The 27,964-nt window shown below is 39.5% G+C and overlaps 1 protein-coding gene across 1 annotated transcript; it reads right to left on the bottom strand.

The window, feature by feature from the left end:
- Nucleotides 1-22: 22 nt before the first annotated feature.
- On the bottom strand, nt 23-27,817 carry SUMO1 (small ubiquitin like modifier 1). The gene is made up of 5 exons (XM_067740971.1): nt 27,659-27,817; nt 13,094-13,168; nt 8,907-8,984; nt 6,145-6,216; nt 23-856 (listed from the first exon to the last, which is right to left on the bottom strand). Exons 1-5 carry the CDS (start codon nt 27,668-27,670, stop codon nt 788-790), a joined length of 306 nt encoding a protein of 101 aa, XP_067597072.1. The 5' UTR covers nt 27,671-27,817; the 3' UTR covers nt 23-787.
- Nucleotides 27,818-27,964: the final 147 nt, after the last annotated feature.

The following is a 27,964-nucleotide window of genomic DNA, read 5'->3' as shown; positions in this document are numbered from 1 at the left end:
AAATGAAAAAAATGAACATTGGTACGGTTTTTACAAATATTTTGTTTATTTTAATGAAGCTGGTACAGACAATGTCCATTTAAAACCCATATCCCAGGCCAAAAAGTACAAATAAAGTCAAAAAGAGCAGCGTTCTGCTGTATACACTTCTGCATGAATAACTTTAACTGCTAATGAAAATTAGAACTTTTCTGGGATCTTCTGACAAGATTTTTCTTTCATCTTAAAATGCTTTCTCTTCAGTGAAGCCATCTTTGGAGTTAGTCATTATTTTCACCACCTCTGCCACCTTGACTCCAACCTGATATTCCTCTTCTTTTGGTCCAGACCCTCAGATTTTAGAAGTAGCTTCAAGTTAAGGAAAGGTCATTTTTCCACAGTTCAGTTCTCTGAAAAACTTCCATCTCCCACTGAAAGTCACAGTCCAGGAGTGAAGCAATCACATGCTAGAACTTCAGGGCCAATTGGAAAGTCATTATGAACACTCGCATTAGTCAATCTTATTTGTCACAAGCCTGTAAATGCACAGTCCTGGAAAAGGCGGCCTCTCTGTGCACACACATAATTTTTAAAAAGGAGAGGGCGATATGAATGGGGCTGAGGTTTGATCACCAAAAATCAGCACAATGAAAACAAACAATAATGAATAATGGGCACTAGAATTCAAATTACCAGATGTTCTAAAGAGATGGGGTGCCAGTTTTCAATTCTGTTTTGAACACCACATTACAAAAGAACTATTTTTAAAAATAAAAAAGGATTAAGGGAAAAGAAAAAATAAAAATATCTAAATTGTTGAACGACCCCCTGTTTGTTCCTGATAAACTTCAATCACATCTTCTTCCTCCATTCCCAACTGTAAGAGAAAAGAAAAGTGTTAGTAGTACAATATAAAAGTACTATTTTTTTAATTGGCTGCAATTATGTGGCCACTGTTTTAAAGTGCAAAAAGATACAGAAGTAATCCATAGTTATCCTGTTCTAAAATTAAGAATACTGTTTCCAGGCTTCCCTGGTGGCGCAGTGGTTAAGAATCCGCCTGCCAATGCAGGGGACACAGGTTTGAGCCCTGGTCCGGGAAAATCCCACATGCCGCAGAGCAACTAAGCCCATGCACCATGACTACTGAGCCTGTGCTCTAGAGGCCGTGAGCCACAACTACTGAGCCCACGCACCACAACTACTGAAGCCCGCACGCCTAGAGCCCATGCTCCGCAACAAGAAAAGCCACCGCAATGAGAAGCCCGTGCACCGCAACGAACCCACTCGCCACAACTAGAGAAAGCCCGCACACGGCAACGAAGACCCAACGCAGCCGTAAATAAATAAATGAATTTATTAAAAAAAAAAAAAAAAGAATACTGTTTCCTTTAATCTAAAGAACAGAGAGGGGGACTTCCCTGGTGGTCCAGTGGTTAAGACTGTGCTTCCAATGAAGGGGCATGGGTTCAATCCCTGGTCATGGAACTAAGATCCCATATGCCGCATGGCACAGCCAAAACAAAACAAAACAAACAAACAAACAAGTTTGCTTTGTTTTGTTTTGTTTTTCTTTGTGGTATGCGGGCCTCTCACTGTTGTGGCGTCTCCCGTTGCGGAGCACAGGCTCCAGACGCGCAGGCTCAGAGGCCATGGCTCACGGGCCCAGCTGCTCCGCGGTATGTGGGATCTTCCTGGACTGGGGCACGAACCCGTGTCCCCTGCATCGGCAGGCAGACTCTCAACCACTGTGCCACCAGGAAAGCCCAAAACAACCAAGTTTTAAAGAACAGAGAGGTATATCTTTTCCTCTGATACTATGTCTATGTAGTCATTCATGTTATTTTGCTGAGCCAACTTCACGTCCCAGTTTATTCACCATATAAAATTTAAGTGTTTCTGAAAAGTACCTTAAGGGAGTTTTAAATCTAATCAAACATGTATATAATAGTTTAAATAATAGTTTGATGGCATATTTTCTAAAACGCATTTTACTTCTAGATGTAATTACTTGATAGAATCTCTTTCAAAAAACCTGATCTCACTTTGAAATATATGTGGTTTTAGTTAGAAAAATACTGCCTAAGGATTCATTTCTAAGTGGTTTGCTTTGTCATCTACAATTCCTTCTGGCATATAACTATTATTTTCTTTGATAGTAACCACTCAATGAAGAAAACTTACTATACTTCTACTCTTATTTGACACCTCCAATTGTATAAGCTAGATTTTTCAGACCAGTCCTTCTCAACTCTTACAGAAAAGGAAAGGAAAAGAAGAAGAAAAAAGACCCTTTAAAATGCCTTATACAGAACATTAAGCAAGTATAAGCAATTAAGTTGTTTATTTTAATGTGCTTTATATGCATTGAAATATTCTGGAATTTTTTTCTAAAAGACATTATTAATAATGGTTGCCTCTGAGAAATGGGAATGAAGAGATATCTAAAGTGTATTTTCCATTTTATATACTTTGGTAGTTTGGTTTTCTAATACGTTTATTTATTTTTAACACAAGTATTCTTTATTTAAAAAATGAAAGAGTACATAAGGGGGCTTGGTGTGGCATAGAAACCCAGGTGTTACACTCAGTGAGGCTTGCAAAGGACTGTACATCTGTTGATTCTGATGTGCAGACAGAGTTAAGGAGCACTGTTAACAGGCAGACTGAAGACAAAAACTATCACTGTTTCCAATGAACTATAGTGGATCACAAAAGAAATTAAAAATAACATTTCAAAGGAAAGTCCAAGATCAGTATTTTATAGGTGACAATTTTGTGCTGAATTACAAAATGTGAAAATTAAAATATGCTAAGGGGGCTTCCCTGGTGGCGCAGTGGTTGAGAGTCTGCCTGCCGATGCAGGGGACACGGGTTCGTGCGCCGGTCTGGGAAGATCCCACATGCCGCGGAGCGGCTGCGCCCGTGAACCATGGCCACTGAGCCGGCGCGTCTGGAGCCTGTGCTCCACAACAGGAGAGGCCACAACGGTGAGAGGCCCGCGTACCGCAAAAAAAAAAAAAAAAAAAATTTAAAATATGCTAAGAAATCTAAAAATAAAACATAGATTTAAGTGGATTTAGAAATTTTTTTAAAGTGATTAATTGGCTCTAGTATTATGGGTATCTTGATTGTGATAGACATATGAATATTAAAATAATTATTAAAGAGGCTATTAAAATTTAATTTTAATTGCACATATAGCCTGGTAAATACTGCAAGGACTAAAATTCCAAACATTACAAGGAACCTTTAAATCAGGAAGGCAGCACATGTCCTCAAACTATGGAGAATATGAAGCCATCAGCTTTAAGGAGTACATTAGCAGAGGGACTTCCCTGGTGGCACAGGGGTTAAGAATCTGCCTGCCAATGCAGGGGACACGGGTTCAATCCCTGGTCCAGGAAGATCCCACATGCTGCAGAGCAACTAAGCCCGTGTGCCACAACTACTGCACCTGTGCTCTAGAGCCCACAAGCCACAACTACTGAGCCTGCGTGCCTAGAGCCCATGCTCCACAACAAAGATAAGCCACCACAATGAGAAACCCATGCACCGCAACGAAAAGTAGCCCCCCGCTCGCCGCAACTAAAGACCGCGAAGACCCAACACAGCCAAAAATAAATAAATTCAAAAAAAAAAGTAATACATTAGCAGAGATGAGTAAACAACAGTACAAAGAGGTCACTCCCTAAATACCTAGTCTCTCCCACTGCCCCATTATTCTTCTTCTAAGAAGATAAATCTCTTAATGATAGTGAGGGAGGTGTCACTAAAATGTATTAAGTATCTTCTGTGTTGCAGAGATTATGCCAAGCTAGGACAGGGAAAATACAACATGAGTTTGGAATATCTTGTGCCAGACAGTAAGGAAGTACTTAAGAAAGTGCGTAGATACTAAACCTACAGGGAAAAGTTTGATGAGAAAAAGGATAGTCACATAGTTTCAAAGTATGTGCCCACAAATTACTCAATTAAAACAGGAAAAATAGTAACTACACAGTAAAGGAAAAAGACAACTGTTAAACTCAATGATAAGGGACTTCAGATACTCCAGATATTATGCCCTGAGAAAGACACATCACCATTTATGTAGTATTCCAGCCCAAAATACATAATCCGACTCTAGTCATGAAGAAACAGAACAGCCCAAATTGAGAGACTTTTTAGAAAATACCTGGTTTGTATTCTTCAAAACTGTAAATGTCATGAAGACAAAGACAGGCTGAAGAACTGTTCCAAATTAAAGATAATTAAAGAGACCCCTAAATAAAATATGTTGATACTGAACTGGATCCTGTGACAAGGGAGAAAATTTATTATAAGAGGCATAATTGGGACAGATGACAAAATTAGGTTGAAGACTAAAGTTTTCTAACAGTGTTAAGTGTCCTGAATTTTATTAACAGTACTGTGGTTATGTAAAAGAATATACTTATTCTTAAGAAATACACACTAAAATATTTAGTAAATGGCATGGTGCATGCAACCCACTCCCAAGTGGTTTGGATGATATATACATATATATACACACGCATATATTATATGTGGGGGGAGGGGAATAATAAAGCATAGGTAGCAAAATGTTAAAAACTGGTGAATCTAAGCGGAAAAGAGTACAGTTTTTTGGACTATTCTTGCAAATTTTCTGTAAATTGAAGATTATTTCAAAATAAAAACTTTCTAAAGAGATGGAGAGGTATCAAAAAGGAAAGACGCCAAATTGAAGGGGTCCCCACTGGCCAATATCTAAAGAACGTCATTATTCACACAGTTTCAAAGTATCTCCCCACAAATTACTTATTAATTACAAAAGAAAATGATAACTTTACAATGGATAAGAAATCTGGCAGTTACCATCTTAACTACATGACCAAAGTTAATATTACCCATAGCAGGACAAATGGACATCATCTAACTCCTGATACGATGCACTCAGAATTTCACAGCTTCACTCTGTGCTACTCCTACCAAAAATGCAAAACTGAATCTAATCATGAGGAAACAACAGACAAACCCAAATTGAAGGACATTCTAAAATATAGCTGGCCTGAATTCTTTTAAAAAATGTCAGTGTGATGAAAAACGAAGACTGAGTAACTGTTCCACATTAAAGCTAAGAGGCATGATAACTAGTTAGAATGCATATCCTGGATGAGATCCCAGGTCAAGTTAAAAAAAAAAAAAAAAAGGGAGGGCGCTATAAAGGACCTCACTGAGACAGATGGTAAAATCAGACTATTTTGATTGTATATTCAATTACAGTATTGTATCAAGGTTAAATCACTTAAATTAGATAATTTAACTGTGGCTCTTAGGAGAACAATAACACTGAAATATTTAGGGATAAAGGGCCCATATCAAATGGCCCACCAATAATGATAATCTGTATATACAGAGAGAACAAAAAAGCAAACATAGCACAATGTTAATAACTGGTGCATCTAGGAAAAAGGTTATAAAGGAGAATATTATACTAGTCTCATAATTCTGTAAGTTTGAAATGTTTTTAAACCAAAAAACTAATAATAACCATATACTGTTCCCACTATCAGAAATATCAAAAATGTTATTTTGTATTTGGAGGGGGGAATCTGTGTAAATATAAATACACACATTCTCTCTCACACTTTATTACTTTCAGATGCCTGGGGGGTGGCAGTGGGGATGGGAATAGAGAGGGTGGAATATATAAACAGAGAAAACAGTCCATACATACAATAACACAAATAAAGGCACAGAAGCATTAAAAAATGTAAACCAAGATGATAGAGCCAACTATGTTAATATACACTAAGCTTCTATATTAAGTTCTCAAAATGGGTCAAAAGTCAAAATTGAACTGTGAAGGTCACCATCACCATGAAAATGTACCAGAAATCTGCCAAATTTGAGGACCATCTGTCCATCCTCAAAAAGACGTAGTATGTGCCTTATGACAAGTTCAGTACTCATTTTCTACTTTCTACCTCTCTTTTTACAGGCACTTTTTGAAGGCAATACAAGGGAACTTCAACTCAAAAGATTATTTTTCTCTTTGACAAATGATATACCAGTTAAATCAGAGAATATTCAAGAAAAGGACAGTTTAATGGTATCAGTGAACCAAATCATTCAATGCAGAATTTAAAATATGCCTTGAATCAGAGAAGAAATTATACTCACTTCTTTTGGAGTGTGATTATCAGCAATTCTCTGACCTTCAAAGAGAAACCTGAGTGAATTCATGGGAACTCCCTAAAAAGGTAGAAAACATACAAATATACAAATCTTAGAAGAGATAACAGGTACTTTGATGCACAAAAACCAAATATGAAAGTTTCAACAGAATATGTAGAACATAATAAAACTAGAGAGCTAATTCTATCATAATTATCATTTACTGAGTACCAACTATTTACTAGGCACTCCCTGTACCAAGTATTTTATAAACATAATCATAAATTTTCATCACAACAGCCCTGGAAGGTAGGTATTATCACGTTACCTTCATTTCACAGCTAGGGAATCTAAGGTATGGAGAAGGCACACAAGCTAGCCAAGAACTGAAGGCTAAATCTGCTCCTAAGCCTGTGCATTCTTAACCACTATTCTATATAGCTTCCTCTCAAATCTGTAGGCTAACATAAAGTCAGATATTGGATGAGCAGCCTCACTAGCTTCCTACTGTACAAGGAAAATTGGTTTTTAAACAGATTAAATCATAGAAATTCGGTAAAGCACAGGAGCAAGCCAGATAAACTACAGTAAACCTGTGATGCCATTTACAGCACTATAAATATCACAAAAGGTATTAAAATATATTTTTCTAATCACTTATTCCACAAAAATAGCTAAAAGAGAATAGATGGCTCATTTAAAGAGAAATAACTTCACTAATAAGTACAAATCAAGAATCATTTAGTCCAAAAGTATTAGAAAGTTCTGCTCAATAACAAATGTGTTAAGATTTTCACTGTTTCAATACAATACTATCCCAAAAACATCCAAAAAGATTCAAACTATCTTCCAATACGTGCTATACTTAAATATATGAGACCTTGCAAACTTACCCTGTATTTGGTTTTAAACTATTTTTTGTGTTTTTTTTGGCCACGCTTCCGGGATCTTAGTTCCCCGACCAGGGATTGAACCTGGGAGCAGTGGAAGAGCCAAGTCGTAACCACTGGACCACCAGGAAATACCCTGGTTTTAAATTATTTCCAGGGTTGGGACTTCCCTGGTGGCGCAGTGGTTAAGAATCCACCTGCCAATGCAGGGGACACGGGTTCAATCCCTGGTCCGGGAAGATCCCACAGGATATGGAACAACTAAGCCCGTGCGCCACAACTACTGAGCCTGCACTCCGGAGCCCACGAGCCACAACTACTGAAGCCTGCAAGCCTAGAGCCTGTGCTCCACAACAAGAGAAGCCACTGCAAAGAGAAGCCTGCACACCGCAACGAAGAGTAGCCCCTGCTCGCCACAACTAGAGAAAGCCCACATGCAGCACCGAAGACCCAAAGCAGCCATAAATAAATAAATAAATAAATAAATAAAAATTATTTCCAGGGTTATGTTAAAAATAAACATGACTGGGCTTCCCTGGTGGCACAGTGGTTGAGAATCTGCCTGCTGATGCAGGGGACACGGGTTCGTGCCCTGGTCCGGGAAGATCCCACATGCCACGGAGCGGCTAGGTCCGTGAGCCATGGCCACTGGGCCTGCACGTCTGGAGCCTGTGCTCCGCAACAGGAGAGGCCACAACAGTGAGAGGCCCGCTTACCGCAAAAAAAAAAGAATAAACATGACTGACAAGAGTGGAATATTCTTTAACTATAGGATCTTTCAAAAAAGAAATATCTTATGCTGAAGTCAAAAAAGTTTCTATAGAAACCAGTCTATAAAATCAAAATGGAAAGATGATTCAATCTCTCTCTATTGGGTAAGTATTCCATACTTCAGATATACTGAGTGTCCCATTCCTCGTATATCAGCAAATATAAGAAAAAAATTATCAAGCCTCTGTGAACTGAGTATAGAAACTTCTAAAGACTGTAGACTCTGAAGCATAAAAAAGAAAGCTAGAAATTATACTAACTTGATGTTATATTATCTCCCCAAACCTAGCACCTTCAATTCTGGATCAGTTTAGTTTTCACTTTTGCACTGTTTTTCCTCAATAATCAACTCTCTCATTTACAGATGAGGTAAACAGGGCTTCCCTGGTGGCGCAGTGGTTGAGAGTCCGCCTGCAGATGCAGGGGACGCGGGTTCGTGCCCCGGTCCGGGAGGATCCCACATGCCGCGGAGCGGCTAGGCCCGGGAGCCATGGCCGCTGAGCCTGCGCGTCCGCAGCCTCTGCTCCGCAGCGGGAGAGGCCGCAGCAGTGAGAGGCCCGCGTACCGCAAAAATAAATAAATAAATAAATAAAAATAAAATAAAATATACAGATGAGGTAAAAAGACCATATAATTTTCTTCAGAGTTGTTGTCAACAGTAATTGACAATGTATCCAAGTACCTACTAGCATACTGCACTTAATACGTTCGTTTCCAATTTTAGCTCCCATCATTATGACAAATGTGAGCTAGTTGAGCCCCAATTAAAAGACTTTACTGAGCATAACAATTAATATCAAAAACAGAAACAGGGAATTCCCTGGCAGTCCAGTGGTTAGGACTCTGCGCTTTCACTGCCAAGGACGCGGGTTCGATCCCTGGTCAGAGAACTAGGATTCCACAGTCCACGCAGAGTGGCCAAAAAAAACCAAAACAGAAACAAATATTTATTGTTTTACTTATCCTAACACCTAGATGATCTCTTTCTTCTTGCAAAGTCCTAACCATTAGACCACCAGAGAAGTCTCAAAGAATTACTTTTCTTTTGACAAGAAAGAAAAATTAATGATATATAAAGCACTGAATTTAATATTATAACATACAAACCTGTCTTTGACAGTATGATTCTTTGAGTTTCTTGAGATGTGTTGTCATTTTCACTTTGAAGTGAATCTCACTGCTATCCTACGGAGGTATGAGGGAAAAAAGTCACTCTCTGTGTAAGCTATTTGCTTTGCTTGAAACAAATTATTTAATTACACATATACTACAAATAGAAATGTATACCTTGTCTCCTATATTTTCCCACCAAAATATTCTTTTTAGCATTCCTAACAGGTTTATTAAAATACTCTAATCATCCTCAAAGTTGCTATATACCCATTTCAAAATAAATTTAATAAAACGAACATAAAGATAATCTGTTTGAGGTGTTATAATTAGCAGCATAAGTAAAAGTATGTATGTGAAAGAATGCATTCCTTCAGAACTGCATGCCTATTCTGTTTTCAAAATGAAAATGTGAACTGTCACAAACTCCCAAAGGCAACTCAAAACAAAAAGTACCCCCACAACTGAAGTGTCACTGAAGACGGTAAAACCTACAAAAGGGACGTAGACCACAAAATAACAGACACTTACTCCTGCCATAAAAAGTCACCACACAGAGTCTGGCTTCTCTTGCATGAGTGAAATGAGTCAGTCAAATTGATATATGGGATCACAGATAATTTTTTTCTACCCAGACTGTCAAGTAAACTACCAGGCAACCATCAGAAAAAAATACTGGCACTTGCATACTGTAAAAATTTCAAAGCCAATCCTAATGATTACATATCACATTCACAAATACGTGTTAGTGGAAGTTGCATGTTTTGTTTGTAACTATAATTTTTTTAAATTAATTATTTGTTTGTTTATTTTTGACTGTGTTGGGTCTTTGTTGCTACGTGCAGGCTTCCTCTAGTTGCGGCGAGCAGGGGCTACTCTTCGTTGCCATGCGCGGGCTTCTCATCGCGGTGGCTTCTCTTTGCTGTGGAGCATGGGCTCTAGGCGCATGGGCTTCAGTAGTTGTGACACGTGGGCTCAGTAGTTGTGGCTTGTGGGCTCTAGAGCACAGGCTCAGTAGTTGTGGCGCACGGGCTTAGCTGCTCTGCGGCACGTGGGATCTTCCTGGACCAGGGCTTGAACCCGTGTCCCCTGGATTGGCAGGCGAATTCTTATCCACTGCACCACCAGGGAAGCCCTGTAACTATAATTATCTTTAAAAATAACAGGGAAATCCCTAGTAGTCTAGTGGTTAGGACTCAGCGCTTTCACTGCAGGGGCTGGGTTCAACCCCTGGTCAGGGAACTAAGATCCCGTATGCTGTGAGGTGTGGCCAAATTTTTTTTTAATTTATAATAAATAAATAAATACAAATTCTTGTCCTATGTATAATTTCACAAACAGACAAAATTTCTAGAGCAATACGTCACACCATAAGCTAAAATCAGTTCCAGATGAATTAAAGAGCTAACATTAAAAAAAATTTTTAATATTTTCTGTTCTTCTTAGGGAGAGACTTTTTCCCTAATCTTGACACTGGGAAATCCTTATTTTAAAGCAAGATTTAAACTCAGAAACCACTAAAAAAAAAAAAAAAAAAAAGGAGATTGATAAATGTGACTTAATAAAAACATAAACCATCTATACAGTAAGAAGCACCACAAAAGTTAAGAGACCCTGAAGAAAATATTCACAACATATATAACAGACAAGAAAAATCAAGAAAATATAAAGCACTCCTACAAATCAGTAATTGTTAAAAAGGTACTCCATGGCATAGGACAAACATACACAGGCGTACCTCATTTTATTGCACTCTGCTTTATTGCATTTTGCAGATACTATGTTTTTTTACAAACTGAAGCTCTGTGACAAACCTGAGTTGAGCAGGTCTACTGGCACCATTTTTCCAATAGCATTTGCTCATTTCGGGTCTCTGTGTCACATTTTGGTAATTCTCTAAATATTTCAAACCCTACCCCTGCAAAAAAAAGGCTCACTGAAGGCTCAGATGATGGTTAGCACTTTTCAGCAATAAAGCATTTTTTAACTAAGGTATGTACATTGGTTTTTTTAGACAAAGTGCTATTGCACACTTAAACTACATTATAGTGTAAACATAACTTTCAGATGCACTGGGAAACAAAAAATCCATGTGATCCGCTTCATTGCAGTGGTTTGGAACCAAACCCGCATGTCTCTGACGTATGCCTGTAAATCAGTGGAATAAAATTGACAGCCCAGAAGTAAACCCATATATATCTATGGTCAATTGATTTTGACAAAGATGTCAAGCAATTCAATGTGAAAAGGACAGACTTTTCAATCAATGGTCTGGGACAAATAGATAGCCACATGCAAAAGAAAGAAGTTAGACTCTTCTTCAAACTCATACAAAAATCATTCATAAAGTACTCAAAATGATCAAAAACTTAATGTAAGAGCTAAAACCATAAAAACCTTAGAAGACTCTATAGATATAAATCTTTGCGACCCTGGATTGGGTAACAGTTTCTTAGATATGACACTAAAATCATAGTAACAAAAGAAAAAATAAATTCAATTCATCGAAATTAAAAACTGTTTCTGCAAAGGACACAACCCAGAAAGTGAAAAGACAACCCAAAGATGGGAGAAAACATTTGCAAACCATCTATCTGATAAGGATCTAATATCTTAAATATATATGACGAGTTATTACAACTCAAAAATAAAGACAAGTAATCCAATCTAAAAATGGACAAAAGATCGGAATAGACATTTCTCCAAAGAAGATGTACAAATGAGCAATAAGAACAGGAAAAGATACTCATCATTAACCATCAGGGAAATGCAAATCAAAAACACAAGACACCACTTCACACTCGCTAGGATGACTATTAAAAAAAGACAACAGCAAATATTAACTAGAATGTAAAATAACAAACCTTCATACATTGTCGGTGGGAATGTAAAATGGTGCGGCCACCACTAAAAACAGTTTGGAAGCTCCTCAAAAAGTTTAAAAAAGTTACTACTATATTAGACCCAACAATTCCACTCCTAGATATATAGAGAACTGAAAACATATCCACACAAAACTTACAATGAATGTTAATAGCAATATTATTCATAATAGCCAAAATATGAAAACAACCCAAATGTCCATTAACTGATGAATGGATAACAAACTCGGTATATCATACAATGAAATGTTATTCAGCCATAAAAAGGAGTGGAATACTGAAACACGCTACAATTTGAATGAACCTTGAAAATATTACGCTAAATAAAAGAAGCCAGACACAAAAAGGTCACAAATCATGTAATTCCATTTACATGAAATGTCCAAAATAGGCAAATCCACAAACGCAGAAAGTAAAGTAGATTAGCGGTTACTAGAGGCTGGGGGGAAAGGAAGATGGGGAATTATGCTAATGAATACACCGTGTCTTTTTTGGGGTGATGAAAATGTCCTGGAATCAAATAATGGTAATGGTTGTACAGCCTTGTGAATATACTAAAGCACCTAAATTATACATTTTAAATGATGAATTTATGGTATCTGAATTATATCTTAATAAAAATTTTCAAAATAACATGATCACAGAAAATAGGAAAAGGATATGAACACACGATTAATATAAACGTAATAGGCAAAAAAATTATACCTCATTGATAATCAGAGAAATGCAAAATAAAATGTCTAGCTATTACACTGGCCCAAAATTGAAAGACTGCTAATATCCCATGTTTCAGAGAATGTGGGGAAATGGTACTCTCATGCTTCCATGGTGAGTGTCTACTAGTTCTTTCTTTTGTCCCTTAAAAAAAAAACTATGAAGATGCATTCCTCCAATAATTTTCAGCTAAACTTTAATTATCTGTTAACATCTCAAAAAGAGTCAATAAGATACAGGCCAGAGTCTGTAGAAATAAGGTGCCAAGAAGGAGAAAGGGGTCAAGAAAAGGCCTGAGAGGCCCTTTGGTTTAAGGGTCCTAGCATTATCACTCAAGAGAAGTCGCTATATTTGCCACCGAAGCATGCTAACCAAGAAAAAAGTTTTATTAGAAGAAATTAAGGTGATCTATATCTGCCTAGCAGAGCAATTAAGAAAACAGTATCACCCTCTTCTGCCTCCAACAGATGCATATGTAGTAAATGAATCGCCATTTTTAAATAACTTGCCTTAGTTAAATCATTTTCTCTGTGTGTCAGAAATCATTCACACATTCCGGGGTCAAAGGAGAAAAATAATGAAACTCACCTGTCCGATGACTTTGAGTTTAATATATTCTCCTTCCTTCTTATCCCCCAAGTCCTCAGTTGAAGGTTTTGCCTCCTGAAAGAAAAGTACATATAAAGATAAAAGTTCCTATATGCTATTTTAATTATTCACCCATTACTTTGACTTACGGTACGAAACTTGCCCCTGAAAATACAGCAAGCATTTCTTTGCTCTGCCAGCCAATTAAGCAAAAAAGGTCCTAAGTCAATTACTCTCTCAAACACTGGTTCTAAAGATCACTAAAAATCAAGAAAGAAGTCTCTTTTACTATAAAAATCCTATAGTAATGGTTCTAAAACTTCACTGAGCATCAGAATCACCTAAAGTACTTGTTAAAAGACTGCTGGGCCTCATACCCAGTTTTTTATTCAGTAGGTCTGGGGTAGGGCTGTAATATACATTTCTAATTAATTACCAGGCGGTGCTATTGCTGCTACACAAAGGAACAACCTGGAAACCATTATCTTCAGTCAACTCCTATTAGTCATAGGAAGCTCTTCTCCATGAATCCTTAACCAAACATGTTGAATCCAAGATTATTTTCTCACAACCTACTGGGAGAAGTTAACTACTCCAATTACAAAACTGTACTAAGAAACATAAATTAATCATATTAACATAAGCAAAGTCTATTTAGAAAGGAAAATCAAATAGCAAAGTATTGGCCTAATGTAGTCTTGAGTCAAAACAAATGAGTTTTGTATCAGCTATTATTTCAGACTATCTGAAGCAGTATATCCGATTTTAAAAGATTAGGCTTGGCTGAAAAAAAAAAATTAGGAGACTTAAACTGGAATAAGAAAAAAGCCCAAACAGAGTAAGTAGTAAAAGGAAAGAGGAGACAAAATTGGAAGACAGAAGAGTATAGCCCTCTTATAAATTATACAATAATAAATAAGATAATTTCAAATGAAGGCATATTGAAAAGAAAATGAAGTTAGAATAAACTAGTTGAAACAACTTTGCCATGAAGTATCTAAGAAAAGTAAGCCATTTTTAGTAAAGGCGTAGCTTGGTAAATTTCAGTCAATGGTGTGATAAAAGTAGCTTTCCCGGGACTTCCCTGGTGGCGCAGTGCTTAAGAATCCGCTTGCCAACACAAGGGACACGGGTTTGATCCTTGGTCTGGTAATATCCCACATGCCACGAAGCAACTAAGCCCCTGCGCCACAACTACTGAGCCTGCACCCTAGAGCCCGTGAGCCACAACTACTGAAGCCCACACACCACAACTACTGAAGCCCATGCGCCTAGAGACCATGCTCCGCAACAAGAGAAGCCACTGCAATGAGAAGCCCGCGCACCACAACGAAGAGTAGTTCCCGCTCGCCACTAGAGAAAGCCCATGCGCAGCAATGAAGACCCAACGCAGCCAAAAATTAATTAATTAATTTAAAAAACAACAACAACAAAAAGTAGCTTTCCCATGCACTTTACCTTAGTTTGGCCACCATATTAGTCACTTATTTAAATATATGCTTTTTTATGATTCACAGCAATTTCAAGCTGTTAATCCATGCTTGATAAGAATATAACCAACTATACTGTATTTCAGAAGTAAAGTAACAAGGCCATTACCTGTTTATCTCATACCAGTAAGTGAAAACTAACAAACTCTTTAACATTCAAAATTTATTGAATATCTTAAACTAGAAGTAGTAGCTTTTAAACTTAAGATACAGGCTAGAGTCCAGGGAAATGCTTAGATAACAGAACTGACTTCATTAGTGTGAAACCTTGCCTGTTTACCATTCTGCAGTACTTTCAACATTTGCTGACTACCGCATATTATGGCAGCAGGCCAAATTAACCTTCTTTAGTGAGACAGTATTTCACCTGAAAACTAGAAGACTGTCTTCAAACATAGTCTCACAACCACATTTCTATGAATTTATATTCAGAGTTAACAGTTCCTTCTTCCTTTACATATCTAGAGAGGACAAGGACAGCTTATTCCACGCAGTGAAGGGCAACAAAGAGCAAAGAAGCCCTGAGTCCTCTTTAACTAAGAGAAGGGGTGTTAAGAAGCTTTATAGGAGTTAACCACAAGGAGAAAAACATCCCCCTGCAACCGGAGCAGCAATACATCAGCATAATGGGAGTGATTTTGCTCCAGTGTTTCCTAGACAGGGTAGCTACAGAGGCTACTCAGAACAAAAGAGTTCTTCCCCCTTCTCCAATCCATTGTCCACACTGCTTCAGAACTCTTTCTAAAGCACAGCTTCTCTGACTGTATAACTACCCCTAACAAAAAGGTGCTTTAAGGCCTAGAACCAAACTCCGCAGCACCTCATTCAGTTCCTCCATTACCAAGCTCAATTCTCATTTTTCTCTCTCCACTTCCTTTACAAACCAAGGATTTGGTTAAATTGGACTATTTGCTATTCCCTGAACATGTCTATAAACATTCTTCCACCTTCAGCCCTTTGCTGTTCCTGTTTCCTTTACCTGTAATACATATCCTCTCTCAACCTCTCTTGAAATCATCTCACAAAAATCCATCCCACATATCACCTGAAGTCCAGTATTTAAAAAAACTCTTCCAGGTACCACGGCACCCCTCAACCTTCCAATTGGGATTAATATTTTCCTTTAATGCTCCCACTGGCAATTTATTCATATCCTTTATGGCATTTATTCTCAATTTAAAAACACTCCCCCTTTACTGTCTTCTCGAGGAGTCAGCCTCATCTTTTTCTTCGAACTTCTTATGAGAGTACTCAGCATTTGCTGTTTCCACTTTTACTCTCAACCCACTGTACTCTGGTTTATATCCCACCATTCCACTTGACACTTCTCTCACCAAGGTTACCAGTTCAACTCCTTATTGCTAAACCCAGTGGAAAATTTCAAGTCTCACCTTTAACCAACAGATACTTATGACTTCTTCCTTGAAAACTCTCTACCTTTGGCCTCCAACATTCCATTGTCTCCTCATCCTGACCACTTCCTTAAATGCTGGTGCTCCTCTAGGTTCCATGTCTTTAATCCTCTTTTTCTTCTTCTTCCTGGGTGACCCATAACTCCAACTACCTCTCAGATACTAATGACTCACAACCATCCTCACCAACCTGACAACTTTTCTGAGTTTCAGTCATTTTTTCAAGTGCTTGAACATCTATCTCCACTTTGGATGTCCCCATAGGCACCTCAATTTAAGTGTCCAAAACTGAATGAATTATCTCTAACTCCTCTGTTAGCTTTAACTCCTCTTTCTGAAAACCAAAATCAAAAAAAACTACAATTCCTCCTGGATTCCCAATTACAATAAATGGTTACCATACACTCAGCTGCCCACAACAGAAATTTAGTAGTCATCTTTGGCTACTCTTCCTCTCTTAAATCTCACACTTAATCATTCATCATTTTGACAATTACATCTCTTAGTGACTCTCATTCTCTCCATTCCACTGCCTTAGTTCAGGCGCTCATTGTCGCTCATTAGCATTACTGCAATAGCATAACAAATGCCCCAAGTCTAGCTCCCCTCAATTAATTCTTCCCAACTACAACCAGAGCCATTTCTCTAAAATGCAATCTGATCTGCCGAGAACCTTCAGGATTAAGTTCAAACTCCTTAGCCAACATACACTGGTCTTCTGTGGGCTGGTCCCTGCGTAGCAATCCAGCCTTGTTCTCCTACTTCTCCTGCTAATAATATCTTTTGCTCCAGCCACACTGATCTACAATTCCTTAAACATGGCACTCTCTACCTTATCTCCACTATCTCTGTACATGTTAATCACCTCTGCTTGGTATGCCCTTTCCTACCCTATTCGCCTTTCAAGACCACTCAAGCATCGCTTCCTACAAAACGATTTCCCTCATCACCCTCTTAAATGTTCCCATACTGCTTACTTCAGTCTTATTATAACATGTTTGCATATCTGCGTCTCCCACCACATTGAGTTCCTTATTGGCATGCCTTACACTCCTCTGTATTTCTGGTCAAGCACAGTGTTTAGTATATATTTTGAAGATACTCAATACACTTGTTAAATTAACATTTTCTGTGACAGTTTTCTATGTCTTGACTTCCCTACAAGTTTACAAGGAGAGGGTCCAAGTTTTTCATCTTTATAATCTCTGTAGTGTCAGGCAAATACCAGGCAATTATTTAATGCTGGCTGAATTAAGCTAACAGCACTATTTTCTGTATCATACCACAAAATCTTACTAACGCTTCATACTTCTACTGTATTGACTATACAATAGTCAATACAAACAAAATCCTTTCAGCGTTTTATATTCACAGTTGGGAATAAGAGATAATTCACTTCAATTTCATAAGAACATGTGAATACTAGGATTTGAATTTTCCAAAAATAAACTGCCACTTTCCCTAGTCACTCCATTTTGGTGATCTCTTCCCAACTCTGAAGAACTAGAGCAATGTCATCTACACCCACTTGTTTAATAGCCTCATGCTTGCCTAATGCAGTCACCCAACTTTTCATGTGCTATCTTTTTTTTTCTTTCCCTTGACAAACTAGTCTGGAAAATGAGAAGATCTTGGACAAAAAAGGCCAAAGTTTGTCTCCAGTGATCTTAGTGTCTTTTGTATGCCTTCTTTCCTTCTCTCCCCTGTAAAAAAGCAGCCAATACAGAATGGTATGGCACACTAGTCACAAAACAGTGAAAGCATTCAGCACTGGGTGTGGGACAGCAGGTCATCAGAGAAAAGAGAATCCCAGAGAGGGCTGGTTGATTTGGCTGGAAAGGTTACACAGCCCCCAGAGCAGAAGAAACTGGTAATGTAAAGAAAAGTAAACGTATGTACAAGATCAAAGACAGGAACTGGAAACCTCTAAATTCTCTGGTCTGTGTCATCTAGAGATTAAATCATGGTAACTGGAACAGTAAAAGGAATTTATCAGACACCAGGCACTACCAACTCTTCTTTCCAAGATATAAATTAAACAGCTTAGAAATAGAAGATAGCTGGATCTGAAAAGAAGAACTGGACAGGAAAAGACAGAGAACACAACAATCCTCATTTACAAATGTACAGAATTCAACAGAAGGTTTTTATTGTGCCATTTCAAAGTCAAAAGAACAAGAACTTTGCTAAAAATCACTATGGCAATCAGTATGTTGACAATTCAATCACAGGAAAACAGCACCACACTTAACTACCCCCAATCTGTCAATGACCCTTGCAGTTGTACAAGGATTGTTCATTCTTCTGAAAGAGGGGGGATTCTGGGGAAAACTAAAAATAAAGAATACATTTACTCTTATTTGATGACATTAACAAACCTGTTCAATTTTAAAGGTGGGACAACAGTATCCTGGTTTTGTTAAAAGAAAAAGTCCTTCTCTTTTAGAGATACATATTGAAATACTTGCAGATGAAAAGACACAATGTCTGGGTTGGTTTCAAAATAATGTTATGAAGTGGAGTGGCGTCATGCAAATGAAATATGATAGGCCAAGAGATGGGTATATGCGTTCAATTAAATTTTTCCATAACAAAACATTTCATTAAAAATACATTCAAAGTTCCCAAAAATTCTGTTAACCATAGTTCTCACTGTACATCAGTTTATTTCATTTTATTTCCTAATGAAGAAAGCTCAACAAGGATTAAATTGGATGATTCTAGGGCTTCCCTGGTGGCGCAGTGGTTGAGATTCCGCCTGCCGATGCAGGGGATGCGGGTTCGTGCCCTGGTCTGGGAAGATCCCACATGCCGCGGAGCGGCTGGACCCGTGAGCCATGGCCCCTGGGCCTGCACGTCCGGGGCCTGTGCTCCGCAACGGGAGAGGCCACAGCAGTGAGAGGCCCACGTACCGAAAAAAAAAAAAAAAATTGGATGATTCTAATAACTGTATCCATTATTTAAAGATACAAACCCTCGGGCTTCCCTGGTGGCGCAGTGGTTGGCGGTCCGCCTGCTGATGCGGGGGGCGTGGGTTCGTGCCCCAGTCCGGGAGAATCCCACGTGCCGCGGTGCGGCTGGGCCCGTGAGCCATGGCCGCTGGGCCTGCGCGTCCGGGGCCTGTGCTCCGCAGCAGGAGAGGCCGCAGCGGTGAGAGGCCCGCGTACAGCAAAAAAAAAAAAAAAAAAGATACAAACCCTCAAATTACAATAAAGTCATCTCCCTCATACTTCAATGGATTTACCACAATTCTAAAAATACACACACACACATTTTTTCAGTGCATGCTGCCTATGTTCAAATTTAATGAGACAGTACTAGACATTTGAAATAAAACTGACCAGACTTAACTCCATAACTTGAAGTTAAGTCAAGCTGTCAAGACACTGGGACTTCCGTAAATTTACATTCAACCCTAGAATTGCAGTTAAACACTAAACAAAGACAACTTCTCAGGAACTAAAGATTATAATTGAAAATCCCACTGGTTGGACTTCCCTGGTGGTGCAGTGGTTAAGAATCTGCCTGCCAATGCAGGGGACTCGGGTTCAATCCCGGGTCTGGGAAGATCCCACATGCCGTGAAGCAACTAAGCCGTGCACCACAACTACTGAGTCTGCACGCCACAACTACTGAAGCCCGCACGCCTAGAGCCCATGCTCTGAAACAAGAGAAGCCACCGCAATGAGAAGCCTGCACACAACGAAGAGTAGCCCCCGCTCGCTGCAACTAGAGAAAGCCCATGCACAGCAACGAAGACCCAACACAGACAAAAATAAATGTTTTAAAGTTAAAATATATATATATATATTTATATTTTAAAAAAAAAGAAAAGGAAATCCTGCTGGTTATATAAACCTTACTCTCTGCAGCTAGACTATGGACCTATGCAAAGCCTAGAACAAACTGGCTTCACTGTATCCAAAAGTACTAGCAGGCAGATTTAGAGGTATGGCAGACATTGTTAATTACCTATCCAGGATCCATTTTCCCCTTCTTCCTTACAAAGGGAAGCCTAAATTTGCCAGCCAAAAAAAAGAAAGAAACAAAAAATTCTACTCTTCTCTTATGGCCACATGATGCAGTGCTGGCCATGCAGATAGAAGGTGACATACTCTTTGCTGGTACATACTTTTTGGCATACTTTTATCCTTTGCTCCATCCCTTTCTCCTGCCTGGAACAAGACACAAAGTAACCTTGCCGGCAAGGAGACAAGCATCAGAGTGAAGACACCTGCTAAGGACAGAGGGGAAAGAAGTATGAAGGCATGGTGGAGCTGCCTTACCATCCCTGAACTACTTATGTCTGAATTTCTTGCTTCATTAGAAAAATAAACTGCAAACTTGTTTAACCTACTATATATCAGATTTTCTGTTATTTAGTCCAAAAGCAATCCAAATTGACATAGGAGGTGCTCTAAATAGGTAGCATTTGGCTTATATTAAAAAACAGCTCCTAGAAAACCAGCTCAGTGTGCATCAAAAACAGAATAGATAAGTAAATTGTGGTACAGTCATACAATGGAATGCAATGTAGCAATGGGATTTAACAACATACAACTATACACAATAATATAGACATATCTCCAAACAATGCTGAGCAAAAGAAGCCATACACTGAAATATATACATACTGTATGATTCCACTTATAAAAAGTTATAATGTATAAAAGCAGGCAAAACTATGTTGGTAGTCAGGACAGTCATTCTTTTTTTTTTAATAAATTTACTTATTTTTTTATTTATTTTTTTTTTTGGCTGAGTTGGGTCTTCATTGCTGCGTGCAAGCTTTCTCTAGTTGCAGTGAGCGGAGGCTACTCTTCGTTGTGGTGCATGGGCTTCTCACTGTGGCTTCTCTTGTTGCGGATCATGGGCTCTAGGTGCACAGGCTTCAGTAGTTGTGGCACGTGGGCTCAGTAGCTGTGGCTCGCATGCTCAGTAGTTGTGGCTCACGAGCTCTAGAGCACAGGCTCAGCAGTTGTGGCGCACGGGCTTCGTTGCTCTGCAGCATGTGGGATCTTCCCGGACCAGGGCTCAAACCCGTGTCCCCCTGCACTGGCAGGTGGATTCTTAACCACTGCGCCACCAGGGAAGCCCTGGACAGTCGTTCTTAATCTGGGTGCTGGCTGCATGGATGTGACCAGTTTTTGAAAATTCAGCAAACTGTACATTTATGTACACTTTTTCATATATATATTTATCTTCAGTAAAACCTTTAAAAATATCTGACCCTGGCTATTGAGAACAGCAGGTCCAGCAAACAGAACTCCACTCTTCCTTCCTTCAGGTCTTTTCCTTCAGATTCTCAATAGCTCAGTAAAAGCAATCAAATGCAAAAAGAATGGTCAAAATATAAAAGTATAACAAATACAACATATCTTTAAATAAACTTAAGTCGTGTTGCAGGAATTCCAAATTTTAAACCATAAGACTAAGGTACTCAATAATAGGATCTGTGTGGCCTTACCCACATGACTTTTTTAAAGTAGAATATCAGAGAATAATCTACAAAAAAAAAACCACACACACAATTTTAATACATTCCAAAATGGGATACCAAACATGACTTAGAGAAAATGGGAGTTCCCTGGTGGTCCAGTGGTTAGAACTCGGTGCTTTCACTGCCTGGGCCCAGGTTCAATCCCTGGTCGGGGAACTGAACTAAGATCCCACAAGCAGCGCAGGATTATTATTATCCATAACAATGGATAATATCCCAATGTCCTGGAAGAAGCAAATGATTCAATTTTGGAGATAACGTTACTAGGTCTATTGCTAATAGAACTAAAGATCCAGAAGGTATGCAAACACATCGTAAAAGGAAAACTACTGCATGACAACCAACCCTTCCTCAATAACAAAACACCATGGGAATTGAAAGAGGAGGAGAAAGATACCTGCTGTTTCACGTTTCTGAGGCAACCTTTCAATTCTAGGGCCTAGAATGCTGCCTGGAACATCAATAAATACTTGTTAAATGAATGAATCTGACCACTCATTCCTTTAAAAACTTTTACTAAGTATTCAGTCACTCTGCTAGGCACTTCAGAAAAAAAGGGTGAATAAACCCTGATTCCTGACCCTGGAAAGCAAACAGTAAAATGCAGAAAGGCACTTAAATAAATGATTACAACACTAAATATATAACCTATAATAGAAACATTCTAACTGGTATGGGGGGCTAATGAGTGTCAATAGATATTTGACAACTGCTTTACAGTTTTGAAATCTGAACTACTCCACTAACCCTGAGTACTCTTTTTTTTTAATTAATTAATTTAATTTATTTATTTTTGGCCGCGTTTGGTCTTCGTTGCTGAGCACAGGCTTTCTCTAGTTGCAGCGAGCGCGGGCTTCTCATTGTGGTGGCTTCTCTTGTTGCGGAGCACGGGCTCTAGGCGCCCGTGCTCTGCAACAAGTAGTTGTAGCACACAGCCTCAGTTGTTGTGGCGTGCAGGCTCTAGAGCACAGGCTCGTTAGTTGTGGCGCACGGGCTTAGTTGCTCCACAGCATGTGGGATCTTCCCGGACCAGGGCTCAAACCTGTGCCCCCTGCATTGGCAGGTGGATTCTTAACCACTGCGCCACCAGGGAAGTCCCCTTCATGAGTACTCTAACATAATAATCATACTCAGTTTTCAAAATACTATTAAATAATGTTCAGGTAACATTTTATTTGAAATGTTTCATTATAATCAATATGTTTGCAACATTTACTAGCAGCACTTCGTATATCTGTCAGAGAGAAGACAGAATACATCATTCCTCTCCTGGGGCATGGAATGTTTTAATATATGTATCACTAACTAGATGCTCAAGTCAGCTACAGTATGCAGCTATGTATGTTAATACTTATTCTTAACATACTTATAAGTATGTTATACTTATTCTATGACATAAATAGTATACATAATTATGAACTTTAATATACACCTAGTTTATCATATTCTCCTGCTATCTCAAGCTAACAGAAAGATCAGCAAACATCAACAACAGAGAGATATAAAGAATGCTGCAGGGAATAACGCTATCCTAACAAAAGAAATACAATTAATGTGGTAGACTAAAGATAACTGCAAATTCTTTGTTACTCTTCCTATTAAGAAATGGAGTTTAGATGCCTTTCCCTTGGTGACTATAGTTAATAATACTGTATTGTATATTTGAAAGTTGCTGACAGTAGATCTTAAAAGTTCTTATCACAAGAAAAATTTGTAACTGGAAGATTGGGATTGACATATATACACTAATGTGTATTAAATGGATAACTAATAAGAACCTGCTGCATAAAAAAATAAATAAAATTCAAAAACAAAAAAAAGAACATTTGTAACCATTATGGTGATGGATGTTAACTAGACCTATTGTGGTGATCATTTCACAATATATACAAATACTGAATCATTACGTTGTACACCTGAAACTAATATGTTATATGTCACATATATCTCAATAAAAATAAATGCCTTTCCCCTGAATCTGGGCTGGGTTTAGTGATTTGCCTAACCAACAGAATGCAGAAGTGACTTCCAAAGTTAGGTTCTAGAAGGCTTGGGGTTTCCACCCAAGGTTCTCTAGAACACTCTCTTGTGAGCCCTGAGCTTCCATAAGTCTGAATATCCTGGGGTCCCCATGCTCAAGAGAATACATGACGAGAGCACTCAACAGAGGCCTTGAGACTATATGAAGAACCCATCCGTTACAGCCCACAGTCATGTGAGTAATCCCAGCAGAGACCCCACACATCAAGGAGCAGTGATGAGCCCAACCCACAGAGCCCTGCCCAAATTGCAAATTTATGGGCAAAACAAGACTTTTGCTTTAAGCCATTACATTTTGAAGTAGTCTGTCAGGTACCAACAGATAACCAGAATTACATAATGCTTCAAAATCCTTGACTAAAGATAAAAGGAGATCATTCAATCAATATCTCTCTCTCTCTCCCTCTCTGCCCGCCCTCTCTCTGAGGTGGGGACGGACAGAGTAAAACTGCTACAACAGATTCAGTCAGCATTTGAAGCAAATCAGTTATCCAATTATTACAAATTAACAGACCTGAATTGAAGAGCTGAAGTCCATGCTGCCTTTCATGATTCTGATATGAAAAAAAAACACTATAAATGTGAATGTAAGGAAGGAAGAAGGAAAAATATTTGTACAAATTACCCTTACCAGTTTGATATTAAACTTCTTGTTCTATGTAAGTGCTCAGTTTTGCTGCAACGCGAAATTAGGCTAAAAGTAAGCACCCAATCAGGTCTCTATTATTGGTTAAAGGTTAGTCCTTCACCTTTTTTGAGGGATCACGTACCCCTTATGAAAGCTATGGATCCTTTCTCCCTAAAAAAATACACATGCACAAATATAACTTCATACAATTTCCATACAATTTCAGTGGATTTTCAGCCCTTAGGATTCATGATCCTCAGGTTTAGAACCTGTATTAGAGGATTATTCAATAATGGTACACTGGATAATGATGGCATTGTTAGAATTATGAGAAATTATTTCATTCAAATTCCAAAAATAATCATTTTTCATTAGTCAATGGAGAACCCAGCAATTCAAGTCTTGTGTGACTTTAATGTCCACCTTTTTTTTTTTTTTTTTTTTTTTTGCGGTACGCGGGCCTCTCACTGTTGTGGCCTCTCCCGTTGCGGAGCACAGGCTCCAGACGCGCAGGCTCAGCAGACCGGGGCACGGCACGAACCCGTGTCCCCTGCACTGGCAGGCGGACTCTCAACCACTGCGCCACCAGGGAAGCCCTGTCCACCTATTTTAACTTGAAATTATTACTCAATTCCAATATCTTAGCACAGACAATAACCTTCTGCGAGATGCCTCAGAAAATACATTGTTCTAAAACAACCTGGTTTATATTGTCTTTTGGGGACAGTGGTTCAGTCTCATGCTGCTGATATGGCACAGTAGTAACTTGGGATTCTTACTCTCACTCATAAGCCTCATCAGGGTAAGAGTTCAGCTTCCTATCTCTTTAAATCCTTAGCATCCCAACACTAAAATTGTACTGGGTCCCGATTATTATTAACAATGACATTGGTCAATCAGCCTAGAGCAACAGTGCTCATACTTTATGGTCACAGGACTCTTTTACACTCTTAAAAATTATTTAGAACCCCATAAAGCTTTTGTGAAGTTGGTTATATCTATTGAGGTTTGCAGTATTAGACACTGAAACTGAGAAATGTTTTATATACATATTAATTCATTTTAAGATAATAAACCCAATATATATTAGCAAATAATGTATTTTTATTAAAAATATTTTTCATGTTGCTATTTATGAAAAAAACTTTTTTTTTGGGGGGCTGCGTTTTGTCTTCGTTGCTGTGCATGGGCTTTCTCTAGTTGCGGCGAGCAGGGCTTACTCTTGATTGCAGTGCACGGGCTTCTCATTGTGGTGGCTTCTCTTGTGGCGGAGCATGGGCTCCAGGCACGCAGGCTTCAGTAGTTGTGGCACACAGGCTCAGGAGTTGTGGCTCGCGAGCTCTAGAGCACAGGCTCAGTAGTTGTAGCGCACAGGCTAAGTTGCTCCGCGGCATGTGGGATCTTCCCAGACCAGGGATTGAACCCATGTCCCCTGCACTGTCAGGCAGATTCTCAACCACTGCACCACCAGGGAAGTCCCGAAAAATTTTAATAATAGCAATATGAAACACTGGTAAGGATATGATGCTACCCTCATTAAATGGTACTGTGTATATAAATCACAATTTCTTGAAAGTAGCAATGAAGCATCAATCTTAAAAAATACATATTTTCAAAACAAAACTAGTAAGAAAAGTGGCATTGTTTTGCATTTTTGCAAATCTCTTCAATGTCTGGCTTAACAGCAGCTGGATTTCCACATCTGCTTCTACTGATACATTTTAATCTGTTGTGATATACCAGGTCATGTCAATCTCTAGAAAACTCCACTGAACACTCATGAAAGAATGACAGTGGAAAAGACAATGTCTTAGTATTATCGTGAAAATTGTTTTGGCCCCAAGGACCCCCTGAAAAGAACCTAAAGAACCTCTGGCCTAGAGGCACCTGTTCGTGTCCTAGGTCCTTTATTTCTTCCTTCAAGTCTCTTTTAAATGACTGGAATTCAAACTGGAGCAATAAATTCTACAATTTACTGTGTAATCCCTTCTGTACACTGCTCTTTCATCAGACTATAGTAAATTTCAACAGGCTTCCTAGCCACTTCTGAGCATCAAAATAAAAGGCTGATGAAATTAAGCATTTACACCTGTTCTTTCCTCCCTGGTAACCAAGTAAACAACTATCTAAGGAGACAGTTATAATGCCATTCCCATACCAATTTGGGAATTAATCTAGACTGTTAGTAAGAAGATCCACCCAAAACTAATCTAGATTATGGTTTAACCTTAAAAATATAAATGTACGTTTTGCGCAACAGTACAAATCCACAAAAGCCTCACTTGCTCTCACCAAGTGGTACAAAACTGAACTGGGTTAAAAGCCAAGGGAATAAGTGTGTTAACTTTAAAAGTTCAAGTACATTATGGGGCTGAATGAGAAACAGTTTTCTAGATAATTATCACTAAACAAGCAAAAGGTCCAAAAATACTTCAAAAAGTCAAAGTCGTCTGAGCAAACAAAACAAAGTCCAGACAAAAAACCTATAAAGTAAAAACTAGCCATAAACATGGTTAAATAGAAAAGGATGAGGAAGAAAAACTTACCACATAAAATCAAACACTCCTGATTGAGTGCAAATCCCAAGTAAATTCTTGATATTAACATTCAGATGGAGCACTCTGCTATAACAGGAAGCTTTCTGCAAATGTTCTGCAACTGCTCTACATACACGAAGTTTTCCTATCCTTTTCCTCAAAGGTATCAGTCATCTTCATGTTAACGCCCAGATGAAACGCTTTCTGTTGCTCTAGCACTTTTGTTCTACTTTGTTTCTTGATTATTCAGAGTTCTCTCTTACAACTGGAGAGCTACTGAACCAATCCCGAGTAAGAAATAGGAAAGTACAAGAAAGAGGCGACAGCTCTGCACACCCACACGGAAAAGGACTCAGAGCAGAGCAGAGACAGCCCGGCCCCAGCTGCAATCCGAACGGAAGGCAGAGCCTTCTAGGTTCCCAGCAACACCAGACAATGTCTCTCTCCCCCCCGCCCCCACTCCAAGACTATCTAAAGACTAAGAACCCAAAAGTGGAGTCCACCCGCTTTTCAGGGCCACGGAGGCTCCGGGGCAGGTAATCTCTCCCGTTACATAACTGGGGCCTAGGGCCCTGCTTTTGCAATGAGTCCTCTGAAGAGGCAGGCACACGGGTTCCCCACGGACCCTCTCGGGAAAGTGGAAGCTGTGCTCTCTGCACCTGGTCGGCCCCGGAGAAAGAAGGGAGACGACTTGAGGCCGCGACCGGAGGCGCTGGGGCACAGGGGTGATGAGCCAGCCAGGCGAGGGCCAGGGCGGCTCCCGAAGGCCCGCGGCAGGCCCGGGCGTCTCCGGTCCTACTCCACTCCCCTCCCTCGCCAGCCCAGTCTCCACCGGCCGCCCCCTCCCCCATTCCGGCTCCCCTCCCCCGCGCCTCCATCCCCGGCCCCAGCCGAGCGGCTGGCGGACGTGCGGAGTAAGGCCTCGGCCACCGCCATCGTATGGCTCCCAGGCCAGTACCTGGTCAGACATGGTGACGGTGGTTTCCCCCGGGGTCTCCGCACAGCAGCGGCCTCGGGTAGGCAGAACCTCGCTCCGGGGTTTACAAATCCGTCTCCCTTCCCCACAGCACAACACCGCGGCGGGAGGCACTTCCGCTACGCCTGGCGTCACTTCCGCTACGCGCTAAGAGGAGGGGGAAGGAGGAGAGGAAAGGCGAGGCGGGAAAGCCAGTGGGGGGCGAGTGCCCGGAGGCTGGAGGGCCGAGCGGCTTTAGTGGTGGTCGCGCGAGTGAATAAACGACAGTCCCCTCAGATGCACCTAGAT

This window comes from Pseudorca crassidens, chromosome 6 (assembly GCF_039906515.1).
Source record: "Pseudorca crassidens isolate mPseCra1 chromosome 6, mPseCra1.hap1, whole genome shotgun sequence".
NCBI classification, from domain to species: domain Eukaryota; kingdom Metazoa; phylum Chordata; class Mammalia; order Artiodactyla; family Delphinidae; genus Pseudorca; species Pseudorca crassidens.
Note: the sequence above shows the minus strand (reverse complement) of the source record. Positions and strands in the feature narration are given on the sequence as shown.

Bases quoted from the DNA above. Each gene is read 5' to 3' on its own strand.
- SUMO1 (XM_067740971.1), bottom strand. The intron at 8,985-13,093 runs GTGAGTTTCATT...ATACCTCCGTAG, and splicing joins AACTCAAAGTCATCGGACAG to GATAGCAGTGAGATTCACTT. The intron at 6,217-8,906 runs GTTTGTATGTTA...CTACCTTTTTAG, and splicing joins AATCATACTGTCAAAGACAG to GGAGTTCCCATGAATTCACT.